Consider the following 13948-nt stretch of genomic DNA (forward strand, 5'->3'; position numbering starts at 1 on the left):
AACATTTTATTTGCCTAATGGTCTAAAATGGGATTGTCTTTTATCTTGCACGTCTTAAAGCAGAAAATAAAGCAAAAACACCATCAAACGAGACCAGAGAGGTAAAATAAAACTGTGGACATGACAGGGTTGATGACATTGTTGATCTAAATATAAAAAGACAAGATTAAACCCATCAGAATGACCAGACAAGACAACGTCGAACAAGAATGATGGCTTCTCAGAAGTTTAAGTGGTTTATCCAATCAATATCCAGGGACCTTTTCTACTGATATAATTTATTTTTTCCTGCGACACTGAAGAATGTCTCAGTCAGTGATTCCGAGCAGAGGATAGTCTCACAATGTCCGACCTGTATCCACGCTGTTTACATGGCAGGAGAAAGGTTTTTTATGAAATCTACTCACTCTTTATGATGCATGAGAACAATGTAGCTGATTGTTTTCAGGTTGTCAGGTTATGTATACCCTTAATTTGCAATATCTGAAATATCTCTACAGTTACACTCAGGGAGAATATTTGGCGCTGAGTAGAGCACTGCTGTATCATTGGCTATGTTTACACAAGTAGTGCAATTAAGGCCAATACTGCGATTAAGACAGTAGTGCAATTATGCCATTTACATGATTGCAAAGGTGGCAACTCCCTTTAATAATCGCATTAAGATGTGTCATACAGTTTGTTCATTTATCTATTGAGAGCTGTGATGTTGAGTAGTTTTATCATGTTAAGTCAATAAAGAACATCATATATAACTAACTATGAATATATCGCACCTGTTCCTCCATATTATTATTTTGACCAAAACAACTACGCCTCAAAATATCACCATGTTAGCGCTAAATATGTATTATGTCCAACCTATGCAAGACTCCTCAAACTAAGAGAAATGTTGCTTCTTCTCGCAGAGTTTCAGTGATTCGACTCAGGTGTATACGTGATCTGACTGGTCCCAAATAATGTGAGTTCAGATCAGAGTAATCCATATAACTTACTGCAATTAAACTTTGAGCATATTCGCATTAACATGATCAGAGTATAGTGTTTAAATGGATTCTGCCTTTCTCACATTATTGCCTTAATCGCATTATAATCAAATTATTAGTGTGCATGTAAATGTAGCCAGTGCTATCAAGGTAGAGTATTATTTGCTGTCAATGTTCAGGGATGTAACACAGATTGAATGCTGGGTAAATCCAAAATGTCAATTTTTCAAATTCCATCTGACCTTTATATTTATCTAATCAACTTTGAAAGTCTTCAGACATCTAAAGATTGTGCTTTCAATTCTGAGAGGGACAGGTATCTGCCCAGTGGAGTAAAATGTAAAAAAACAACAACAGGGAGATGTATTCACACAAATCTAAAAAAACATCACATCAGCCGCAGCAGCTTGCTCTTTCTGACTTTGGAGAATGAAAACCCCGTTTCTTAGTAATCCATTATGAGAGAGCTTTTAGAGAAGAATTCGCTCACCAAAATGAGCAGCTGTCAAACGGCCCTGCAGTGGACACACATGTAACCAAGAGGATGCATGTGGTCCCTGCAGCGCCCATCTGACCAAACAAGAGGATTTCAGTCCAGACAACACACACACACACACACACACACACACACACACACACACACACACACATACACACACATACACACACACACACACACACACATACACACACACACACACACACAAGGGCCCTCCTCTGGGGGTGGCAACGTTCCCCAGAGAGAGGAACACAGAAGAGAGAGCAGTGGATATTCGTAGGATGTTCAGAGTACTTGCGTGCCTGTCAGGTTTTTGTGTGCCAAACAGATCCAAGTTTAAGTGTGCAAACATTTCTCAAATCCCCAAAGACACAAATAAAAACTAGGTTCGCTAATGGGGTGACCAACTGGAAAAAAGGACCCTAAATTAAAAAAGTAAATGGAAAAGATTTCCTGGTAATGACTACAATATTCATGATACTGGAGATTCAGCTCACTAGCTTAGTTTCCTTTTTTCAGTTTTCATCCTGCCAACTTCAGCTTTATGATATCAGCTTAACCCTCCTGTTTTGAACCCAGAGGACAACTAAAAAATGAGGTATAATGTCATTTAAATGAGGCATATTGACCATAATTTCCATAAAATGTGTGTAAAACCTGTGGTAATAAGTTGGAATGACGTTGGTTAAAAAGATCATACATGAAATTGGGTGATAATTTATACCTTATGCTTTATAAAAAGTCAAACCAGACCAGGTTAATTTTGATTCCCATACTTCTATTAGAGCCCATTCTCTTACTTTTGGTCTTTTTCACAAAACTTCACATCTTCATTAAGCTAATTTACACCTTGGAATGCCATATTTTCTACAAAAGCATCACTATATTATGCAGCCAATGATATACAGTACATATTATCAACTATTTATGTTGATATAATAGGTAAAATAGATAAAAAAGGGGGCTTTATGTTGTATGTGCATGTAAAAACCTCTATCTCTAATTTGTGACATGGTAAGCATCTCCTCCTTCTTCGTCTTTACTAAAACTCCAGTCTGTCCCAGCGCACTGCAGGCGGGCTCAAACAGACACTTGCCCTCCGTATGAGAGGTGTATTTTTCTTTTGCGAAGTTGTTTATTTTTCTAGTGCTGCAAAAGAAAGGAAATAGCCAACTTTACTAAGGATTTGCTGCTTATGATCAGAGATACATGTGCCACAGTGGTTTCTATCTCATACAATAAACATTACACTTATATCCTGCTATGCTTGGAAGTGCACGTGAGACCTATGAACTAGTAAATAACTATAAATAACTGCAGCAGTATGGTTAATGGCTCTTTTCATGCAGACAGTAAAAATTTACAAAAGTGTGTTTACATACAATAAACTAAATGAAGCATTGACTATACGATACCAAATGAACTGTGCGCTTTCTGTTTGTGTTGCTGTGCACTTCATTAACGCCTTAATTCCATGACAGGATTTTTACGTAACACCAACAGCGTTTCACTATTTTACCCGCATGAACCAGCAGAGCGCCCCAGTGTTGACTGTTAACAATACGTCAATGCTCATAAACTTGTGCCAAAATGTAGTCGCATTTTTTCCATGAATAGAGAATTACCTGTATTGTGAAATGTGCAGGGTTTGTCATGTCTTTTTAAAGGAATGAAGGAAGGTTATCTTTAACTTTGACACATATTTTTTTCTTGGTCTTATGCAGTTGAATGTGAGCAGGTAGAAACTGAGTATTTTTAATGTAAATTTAAAGCCATAATTATATTGGATTGGAAGGTGGAATCAGTAATGGTATAAATAAAGGAGAAAAATAAAATTCAGAAAGATATCCTTTCATCTTATCACAAATATACACACTCATTGTCACTCAATATCTACTTCTGCATCATTTGAGTGTCAGTTTATACATCTGTTTATTTAACTTTAACTTAACACTTATATACTGCTCAGGGTCAAATTTGACCCTTTTGTACATTTAAGAGCTGTAAAAACACCCCATCACATTTCCTTTAGGTGACCCACAGTATACAAAAATGGGAATAAAATGCATTCTTTTTTTTTTACTTCTGTGCAGCTGAAATACTAAAATATGCAAATATGCAAATTTGACCTGTGTTTATTCAAAATTTAAAAATCTGCATTCAAACATGTATTTTTCATATTCTATAAAATGTTCTCCTGGATCATAAAATAGTGATTTATTAATGACTGATGGGGAATTTATGAATGTGAATATTGGTGTAAAGAGTAATTATGAGTCAGATTATGAACAGTATGTAAAGGGTTAACTGATTCCCACAGCAATCAGAACTGCACATAAGAGACTGTTCCTCCCATTTTATTCTATTTTAGCATAATCTTAGTTATTAGCGCTCTTATTTATTAACTTATGTCTTGCACTGAATTACTGATTGGTTGATTTGTGAAGCACAATTGCATTTCACGTGGAGCATAAAAATGACAAATAAAGGAATCTGAATCTGAATCTGAAACTGAATCTGAATCTGAACTATGGTGCCTGAAATATGAAGAAGATATTTGGCTGTTGGAAATTATCCTTTTTTTAAATAGACACATCTCTGTATAAATATATATCTATATATATCTTCTGGTTTGTTGCATTTGTGATGATTAATTGAGCAAATGCAGGAAAACAATAAAGCTGACATTTGTTGATTAATCTTATCTCATACATTCAAACATCAATCATGAATCTCTATGAAAGCACTTAACGAGTAACAGACATAAACATCATGTCTCCATCATCACAATCAAACAATAAACAACTCCCAAACACTCCTCGACGACGTTGTCTGGCAATTGATTCATTTAAACTCCAAATACTGGCGGCAGCTTCAAAAAAGGCTAATCTTGTTTAACCAAGTGTGAGCAAAATGAATCGGCATGGATGAAGAGTAACTGCAACGCTGTTTACACACAACACGCTGGAATATTTACCCCACCCAAATGCAACCTTGATGGCCCCATGGTCACGACCCATTAGCTTCGGCGACTACAACTCCTGTCGCGTCGGTCCAAAGGCTCAATAACAAGAACCATCTTTAGACAGAGATTCATGTGTCCTTATCCTATTATTTAATTAATTAGAGGTATAGACAACTACTTAATCTGTCTAAACTCTTATGTAATTACTCATTGGAGTAGAGTAGTTTCACTCCAGTGGTTCACAACTTGGGGATCAGGGTTCTCAAAGGATCCAAAAAAACAAGATCTAACATTTTAGATTCAGACTTCACTTACTCACATGGTTGAACTGCTGCAACCTGTAACAAGGGGTCACAGCTGGGCACTGCTTGGCTGTAAAGGGTCACATGTTAAGTGACGGTCGGACCTAAATCTGGTGTGATTCATAAGACATTCGAAAAGAAAAGCCCAGAAGATGATACTGTTCTGCTCTCTATTCCCAACAACGGCTAACATGCTGAATGAAGCCTAGATACAACATCAGTAATCACTCTTTCAGGCATATTACAGACCACATGTAGTTTAATAATGCCAGCTTCTCACTGGCTGAAAATCATTAAAACTGATTTTTTGCAAAAAAAATGCATCACCAACGTCTGTGGCAGCGACCAGATGGGCTGTAATCTATTCTCTCATTGGATTTATGTCCTGAAGAAAATCCCCCCAACATCAAGAGATGTGTACACATTGTAAAATCTGGTAAATTTTGATCCACTTGTCACATCATATGCAAGCAGGCATGTGTAAAATTACATAATTCCCCAGAAATGACAATGGCCTGCCTCATTAGTGGATTTGACGAAAGCAGTGACATGTTAAGCCTCGTTTACAGAGATCTAGTGTTACAGACGGCCGCCATGTAATCAGTATTTCCTCTTATTCTTTTCTTTTTCCCTGAAATTACTGCATGTTCAGTTTGCATGTTATCAGTGTTATCATCAGATGATCAGCAGACGTCTGACCTCTCCAAAATTTAGACATAAATCAGTGGTTCCCGACGCTTTTGGATTGCAGTGACCCTCCATCACAGGTTCAGTGTCTATGAGAGTGATGATCATTTCTCAGATTAGGATTAAGATTAGTTTTTAAAGGCCTGAAGAGACAAAACTCTCCATTATTTCAAAAGATGAAGTGAAACTTTTCCACAAAACAATTCAAAATGATCTTGTGTAAACCCTTAAAAATAACATCTCCTCTTTCTCCCTCACTAAAAAAATGTCAGACTATAAATATGAAAACGCAAAGAATTAAATATGTGAAAGACAGTGAAAAGTGTGCACACTGTAGCTCCTAATGCAGATATAGTTTTAATGAGATATCAAGAGTGACATTTCATCTGTCTGAGAAAGAGCAAGGTGCTGTAACCGTCACTCATGATATCCCATTAAAACTATATCTGCATTGGGAGCTACAGTACTTTGCCTGTTTTCTGCCTTTCACAGAATAAATATGCAAACATTGTTAATTTTTAAGGTTTACTGTTGGACACAACAGGTCTCCGACCTCACTGAAAAATGTGTGTTTGTGCAAAGGAGGTTTCTAGCTTCCACATCACACTTTGTAAGTTGAATATTGGGCCTGAATTATGTCATTATTAATGCTCATAAGCCCCTAAAATCGCAATTTCAGTGTGCAAAGAGAAACTTCCAGGTTATCTAGTATCAGACTGCAAATACATGATGAGTGGATGGGGGACTTTGAGTTTCATTACACAGTAAAAACCAATCTCTGCTGTCATTATTAACCACTGGATGTCCACAGATTTAATTTATCTGAATAGGACATTGGTCTTCACACCTTTAACGTGAACGAGGCCGGAGAGAAAGATGCTGACATCACTAAATAGTTGGGTTTACACTTTAACTCACATCTTCAGTCTTCATAACCCAGCATAACCTTCCCCTGCTCCCTTTCATTCTCATGCTTGCCTTGAACTGACCGGACCTATTTGTCCGAGCGTCGGCAGATCGGAGCAGCGCCTGAGGGCACGCATCGCACTTTACATCCCACGGGACAGAAGAAGCTCCGACGCATGCACTAACACATATAGATGCTAACACACACACACACACACACACATAAACAGTGACAGATGCACTTATGTTTGTAGGCAAGGATGAAAGCACAGCAACACACACGCTCACACATTATACTCAAGAGACTCGTATCAGCAGCTAGTATAACTGTATCAGAGAAGCCATTACTTAAACTGAAAATTCGCTCTGCTCTGTCGAAACACACTCGTCACCCAGCAGGACACACGTAGCTATTTCTGGCCACTAAGTGGACTCAGCAACTTTGTTGGGGTCACAGAGAATTACAGAGGGCTTTTTTCTTTTCTTTTTTTCTTCTGGAAAAGAGAGCGGCCTTCAGCGAAGACGGACATGAATTCTAATGAGCCTTGACATGGAGTCCATCAAAACTTACTGAGAGGTTTGAGGATGCTGTTGCTGGCCTCATCATTGTTTTCTGTGTCCGACTTGTCAGAGGCGTTCTCCGTCAACCTCTCCTTTCTGTCCTTGTGGCTGGTTCTCCGGCGGTGACGCCTCCGACGTCGAAAGCTCTTGGGAACCTTCACGCCGATGTAAATGGTGTGGTGACCTGCAGAAAAAAAAAGAAGGCGAAGGGCAAATGAACTCTGTGGCACGTGTCATGAAACATCCTGTTCATTTCAGACTGCTGTGCTGCAAATATTTTTTTAAAAACCTTCATATTTGACTTCCTGAAAATGACAAGACACAAAATTACCTTCAGAAAATCATGATGAGACCACTCAACGCTATAGGATAACTGATTTACAACGTCGCCCTAACCTAATCTTGACCACTTCTCAATTGAGTTTAACAGGGAACATTCTCACGTGGCCCACAACAGATTCAAGACAGCGTAGCAGAGCAGGGTTATAGAGGTTGCAGTACACTGTCAAAACAAATATTTGAACAGAAAAAGAAGTAGCACGTAGCAGTGGAGACGCCATGACTGCTTACATGACTACATCCCTGTTACCCATGTTGGCACAATACCAATAGGACGTGCGGTTTTACATGTAGTCGGAAGGTTTAGGGTCAGTTACGACACACAGACCAGACTGTTTGTTGATATATTGCCAGAGATGGACAGTTCATGCCAACATGCTATACAGCAATGAAATGTTGTCCATGGTATGTTTGTTGGGACTCATTCTCAACCAACTAACCTACCTTAGGTCTACTGTAAGTGGGATTTCATTGTGGAATTTAATCCACTCGTACATGAGTGGAGCATCATGTTTGTTTGTTTGCACGTCATATTGCATCACATCTGAAAAACACTTATTTTTAAACTAAATTCAAGTATATAAAACACACAAAATGAATAAAAGATGCTGCAATTAATACCAATACCAATTAAAACTCATAACATGATGTATTTTTGTCTCTTATTGTGTTTGTTTCACTCATGCTCTTCAAAACACTTCCTTTTGAAGCACAAATCTAAGGGTTGAAAGCTTCTAAATTTAAAACTGTCAAGTGAGATTGCTAAATGTGTGGGGACAAAAACAGCAGCAGCAGAAGAAGAAGAACAAAAGAGATGTACGACGTTGGAACTAAATGTCCTTGTGTTTTGGGTGTCATTCAAGTGTTTGTCATTCCTTGTGGGCAGCAGCTCTGTCTCAGTGGGTAAGCTCATCTTCCCTGAACACGACCGCAGCTGCTGATTTGGCAGGAGAAAGTCAAAACGTGTCAACCTAAACATTAAGAGAAGGATATGCATTGTCCTCCCTGAATATTTCTGCCTCACAACAAACACCACAATAGTTAGTGGAGGCTGGAGGTTGTTTACCGAAGCAAGCACACATTGTTGGCTTTGCTGTCAGGCATCCATTCTCCTTTAAAAGGTGAGCTTCTTCTGCAGTTATCATGTCAGGAGTCAGGATGGGCTGGTGATGCTTTTTAAGCAGAGCGTCATCATAATGCTTTCTATACAAAAATCATTATAGAGGTTTGTATCCCACATGTGACATCTGTGGAAGTAAGGCTGTCACTTGGCACCTGTGTAACATAATCAGTCTCATACCTGCATAATTCTCTCTTTTACATCTAGCTGACTTTTGTCCTAGTCTTTAAAAAAAGCTGACATCAAACCTACAAACATACCCACTTCACTGGCACTGTCAACATCTCTTTTTTTAGCAGAGATGGACTATAAAAAGCAACCTTTCAGAGTAAAAAAAAAATCTACGGTCCTGCTGAAACAAAAGGCTCTGTGCGATCGGTTTCAAACGTCACCTTTTGGAGCGGATCGGGCAACGCTGAGCCAAGCACTTCACATGACTCAACCAGGAAGTGGCTGAACCCCACAAAGCTAACAAACAATGATCTCTCTTGACGCACAACAGCATTCATTATTCACTCGTACCACAATGCCCTGTGTTTTAGGGGTTCATCTAAATTCACCGACACCGACAGTGCAGCATGCCGAGCAAATACTTGGCATCAAGAGACGAAGAAGATCTAAAAATGATTTGAACACTGTAACCTAAAAACAAGAAGCGATAAATGAGCGAAAAGAAAAAAACAGAAAGACAGAAAAAAAACAAGGCAGGCGAAAAACAAAAACATGGAAAAACTCTTCAGAAAACAGACAGACAGTCAGACAATGGGAGACAGAACCAGCATCACCCACACCAGAGCTGCTGTCCACCAGGCTTTTGGTTCAACAAAGAGGGAACCTGTCCTGTGTTTATGTGATAACATCAAAACACAAGATCAATCGTGTACAACTGAAGCACTGACGGCATCCCCTACCGAAAAGGAAAAAAAACTCTCTATTCTACTCTAGGAAACAAAACTCCAATTTGCTGCAAGTTCAGTTGGAACTGGCAGACCACAACACATAATAATGAGGATTATGTACCTCAATTAATGGCATGTCAAACTCCTACATCTAACAACAAAATGTGTTAAAGTGCTTATGAATGCTGCTCAGTGCTTTTTCAAAGTCCATGCAGGATTTTTTTCTATAAATTATGTTAAAATAATTTACAAATTTGAGTTCTTAAGAACGATATTGACATTTTTGTACTGAAATTGCTGATAGATTTTAGTAATTTATGTTCATATAAAAGATTACAACATTAAAATGTAACATATATGTCATGGGAATGTTAAATAAAAAAATAAAAAGCCTAGATTACATCATCACGTGACATCAAATGTATTTATTGGTCTGCACTGTTCAAACTCCCAAATGTGCCAGCTGGGTTTTGGACCCACCCACTGATAAAAGGTGTAAGTTTTATATTAACAGGTGCAACAGAGCTAAAAGGGAAGAAGAGGGCATTTACGACAGCTGTGTATTTAGGAATTAATTTTACTGTCTTAATTTTATGTCAATCAACAACATAAAGTTGACTGAAATGTTTGATTTTACTCATCATTTCAGAGGAAGGCTGATATTTCCATAATATCTGCATTAAAGCTACTGTGGAAATATTAATACGGAAAGGTTGATTAAATCTGATTCATGCTGCTTCTTCACTTGAGTCCATACTGTCTTTTTTTACCTAAGGCACCAGAAAACTATTATCATTAGAGACAACTTTCACAGTCATATGAATTCATAATGATGTGTGTTAGTGCTAGTGTTAGTGAAAGTTCTCTCTTTTTTTCTTCCAAGTAACATGTGTTATGGATTAGAAATAGCATACATAAATGATCTATTGTGTTACCGTTTCCCTTTCATGCTTGTTTATTTAGTAACAAAGTCAACCAAAGGAGCAATCAAGATTCACCAGACAGTAAGTGGGCATTACAAGACCCAGAAGCAGATGGTCGGACAGCCACAATCAAAGAAAACAGAGACATAAACGTGCAGAAGGAACTAAAGAGGATGTTGCTATTAGAGCTGATGGATGAGCAATAAAGCAGAGCGTGAAGACGTTTGCACTGGACAAACGACAACAAGAAAGACAGTCAGAGTGATGAAGGAGATGGAATAAAAAATAGTCGAGTCAAGGAGCTGGAAAGGAAGATTTGCACACTGCCAGAGTAGCATTGTGAAACGACTTCCTCTTCTTCTTTTTTGTGTGGAAGAAGAACTTCTTTTGGAGCTGCCCGTGAGCGTGGACTGAATTAAAAGAAATCCTTGTGTTTTCTGGGTGGTTTGTTTAGCTCAGTAGATTTCTGAGGAGAAGCAACGCCAACGCCAGTTTCCCCAGTAACCTCATCACTGGGACCTGCCCAGAGCAGTGGGGGGTATGGCAACACGCCACGCAGCACTGACAGCATGCTAATACTGAACAACTTTAAACATACATAAATTATCCCTCTTCCTATTCACATGTGACTCAGCTGTAGCTGCTTATATCTGCAATAACTCTAAAGTTTGAGCTACATTATATTGCAATAACTCAGTCAAAAGACATTTAAAGGAGTAAAAACACATCTGGCATCTCCTGTTATTAAAAATGCATTTATTACTGTAATAATGTCATATATTAAGAAGAGCATGCATACAGTATTTGGTTTGACCTCATATGATTATTTGGTCAAAAGATTTAAAAAATCTTGTCAGTCTATCTTTAGCTTTAACAGTGTCTCACGCAGAGTTCAGATATTCAATATTTTGCAGGCTAATCTGTGTCTGATAAAGATAATTAGGTCATTGGTCCAAAGCATCGCCTCCAGAGCTTTATCTCCAACAATGTGCGAAATTTCAAGCCACCTCAACTCTTTTTTTGTTCTCTTTATCAGTCAGTCTTTAAGTGGGCCTGTCTGAGCGTGCAGCAGGGAGGGACCACAGCTCAGCAGAGACTCCAAAAAAGAGATTTAGCCAGAAGACGAGGACACGTAAACACAGCTGAGACGCTGGTTACACACAGGAAGTCAGTCAGAGAGATTGAAACAGGGTTCAAGCTGAGGTGACACCTGACAAAATGTTGACCTCTAGCTTGAGGGACCCTGCTGTGCAAATTCCAGCTTTGACTGTTTATGCTAATCATGTGTACAGCTAAGTGACTGACAGGTTTTATGCAGCCATTCACTTCTAAACAGCACAAAAATCAATTAGCAGACTTTTGAAACTTGTTTAACCAGTGTACTATCAGCGTGCATCAATTCTGCATTTTGTAATGCAATGTAATGTATTACATAACTGAGGTTTCAACAGTCTGCTTATACCTTATCATGCTGTACTGAAATGAATGGAAATAAAAGTTGCCTCTAAAAATGATATATACAGTAGATCCTACTCTATAGCATGCATTTGAAATCACTGGCAAAAATATAAGATAGCTAAAATTTAAAAAAGCTCTGATATGGCTCTTAATCAAGTAATATTACAGGGTGTGCCCCAATAGCCGAATAGTTGTGTCCTGTCTGCATCTTCACTATCAGCTATCCACTAGAGGCAGAAATGCCAAAAAAAACCTCTTTATTTAACAGAATGTATTGACGACATTGGCTGAATCCAAATGTCCACCCTCTGAACTTATGAACTGGACACTTGTTGACTTCAGTCGTACATACCGTGACGTGTTGACCGTCAATACTTCAAGTGTGTGAGGGTGCTGGGCCACGTGGGGATAGAAATGTGCTCTGAGATAGGACTCAAGACCTCCAGGGTTTCCATGGAGATATATTGAAATTCCTCCTGACCCTGTAACTCACTTTAAAGTGTTTGCCTGAATGGTTTTTATATGTGTAGGTCAACTGCTGTACTCTTTACTTCACGTTGTAGACAGACAAACACCTAGTTTAGCAGATTATAATAAACAAATCCAAATTATTGTCTATTATTCTGTCTGTAGCCTACATCAGGCGTTCTCAAATTGACGTCTGGGGACCCCCAGAGGTCCCTGAAGGGGTTCCAGGAAGTCCTCAGCAATTTATTTATTTCATTATAATTCCATCTAAAAGTGAGACAATGACATAATATATTACTATTTTGGTTTCCTACACTTTATGCCTCAAATTAGATTTTATATTATATTTCTTCCGACAAAAAATCTACAGCTCATAATGACGAGAAATGTAAACATCTGCAGCTCAACAATATTCCCTGACTGCAGGAATACCAAGAGAATACAGTCATAATAAACTAAATAAATAAATAAATAATCTAAAGACACACGTTCTAGATGTTTCTGCATTTTTCTTTGGGTTTGTTGTGCTGCGGTTCTTTGAAGAGATTAGTGAGGTAAACACAGGATCACATGCTCCGTGTTCTACATCCTTCTCGTGCCAGCTCGCTAAACAACCGAGCGTCACAGTTAACCTACAGGAAGTGCGTGAAATTTGGCATACGTCTAATGGCTTAATGACGGCTTTCTTATTTCTCTCAATGACTTTTCTAGCTTTGAAATGGTAAAGAAAGAATGAGTTGCTCAAACAAACAAAAAAGTGGGAAAATAGTGACTCAGCGGCTGTTAAAGAACTTGAAGAATTTTTAAGGTTTTAAGCAATTAAAATGTTACGAGTTAAATATTAGAGAAATCTTAGAAGTATAGAGATTGAAGTTTGTTGAAATTGATGTTTTTATTATCCAGCTACGTCTACATCACATCACATGTCAAACAAATCACTTTACTGACCTCAAGCAGATAATTTAAAAGTGTACGAGAACAGAAAAACTTACCTTCTACTTCCTCCTCGTCACATTTGTGCTTGACTAAGGACGCCCCTCGGTCCAACACCGCCTCATCCTCCATCCTGTAGTAGTAAAAGAGGAAGAAAGATTGCTCACACTTTTCCTCCATCGACAACGTGGAGCCATAGCGCTTTGGCTCATTCACCTGCAGTAAGTTGGGACTGGGGTTCAGTCTGGTGCTGCTGGTGGCACTCATCTCCACCCATTAAAGACTCATTGACAGACACCCCTACCTTGACTACCTCAAAGCTCGGCGTTAGCACCTCGAGATTTTTGCTTTCCAATAAAAAAATATCTTCAAATGTGAGAGTGTGCGTCGCCCTTGAGGAGGACGACGTGCGCGGCCGATAGGTAGGGTGTAATGGATTTAATCTGGCGGAGGGGGGTGAGGGAGAGGACAGGAAGTCTCAGCTAATTGAGTGTGATGGGCCTGAGTGACTGGTGGCAGTCATGCGCAAATAAAAAGAAAGAAAAAATACAAAAAACATCCGGCTGACTGAGAGTTGAGCCTATTGAAATCTGGATCTAGCTCATCTGTCTCCCTTCCAACAATTAGATGTTTGAACAAAGTGTTGTGTTTAATTACTCAGGGGAAAAAGGGACATTTGAAAACATATCGGTCATGTTGTGTCTAATCACTCCCACGCCTACACACATTACAAAGCCTCTCCATCTGGTCAGTAATGCTTGCCAGCCCCCCTTCTCCAACACCCTCCACCTAAGAAACAAGTGGGGCATCACATGTCTTTCTACTCATCCGCCCTTACAGGATTACGTCGGCTTTACTTAAGTGACAACACAGATACAAGCCCGTAACAGCCTGGCACACAG

The 13948-nt window shown here is 38.8% G+C and overlaps 1 protein-coding gene across 5 annotated transcripts in view; it reads right to left on the reverse strand.

Moving 5' to 3' along the window:
• Window positions 1-13948, reverse strand: part of slc4a4a (solute carrier family 4 member 4a) — a 60894-nt gene that overhangs the window by 41844 nt on the left and 5102 nt on the right. For 2 of the 5 annotated variants that reach the window (XM_062417977.1, XM_062417975.1), the window contains exons 2-3: window positions 13106-13179; window positions 6917-7090 (exon numbers count right to left, since the gene is read on the reverse strand). In XM_062417977.1, the coding sequence (XP_062273961.1) occupies window positions 6917-7090; window positions 13106-13179 (248 nt within the window). Of the gene's footprint in view, window positions 1-6916; window positions 7091-13105; window positions 13293-13948 lie in introns of those variants that run through there. The other 3 variants (XM_062417979.1, XM_062417980.1, XM_062417978.1) reach the window with 3 other exon arrangements.

This window comes from Scomber scombrus, chromosome 4 (genome assembly GCF_963691925.1).
Source record: "Scomber scombrus chromosome 4, fScoSco1.1, whole genome shotgun sequence".
Classification (NCBI taxonomy): domain Eukaryota; kingdom Metazoa; phylum Chordata; class Actinopteri; order Scombriformes; family Scombridae; genus Scomber; species Scomber scombrus.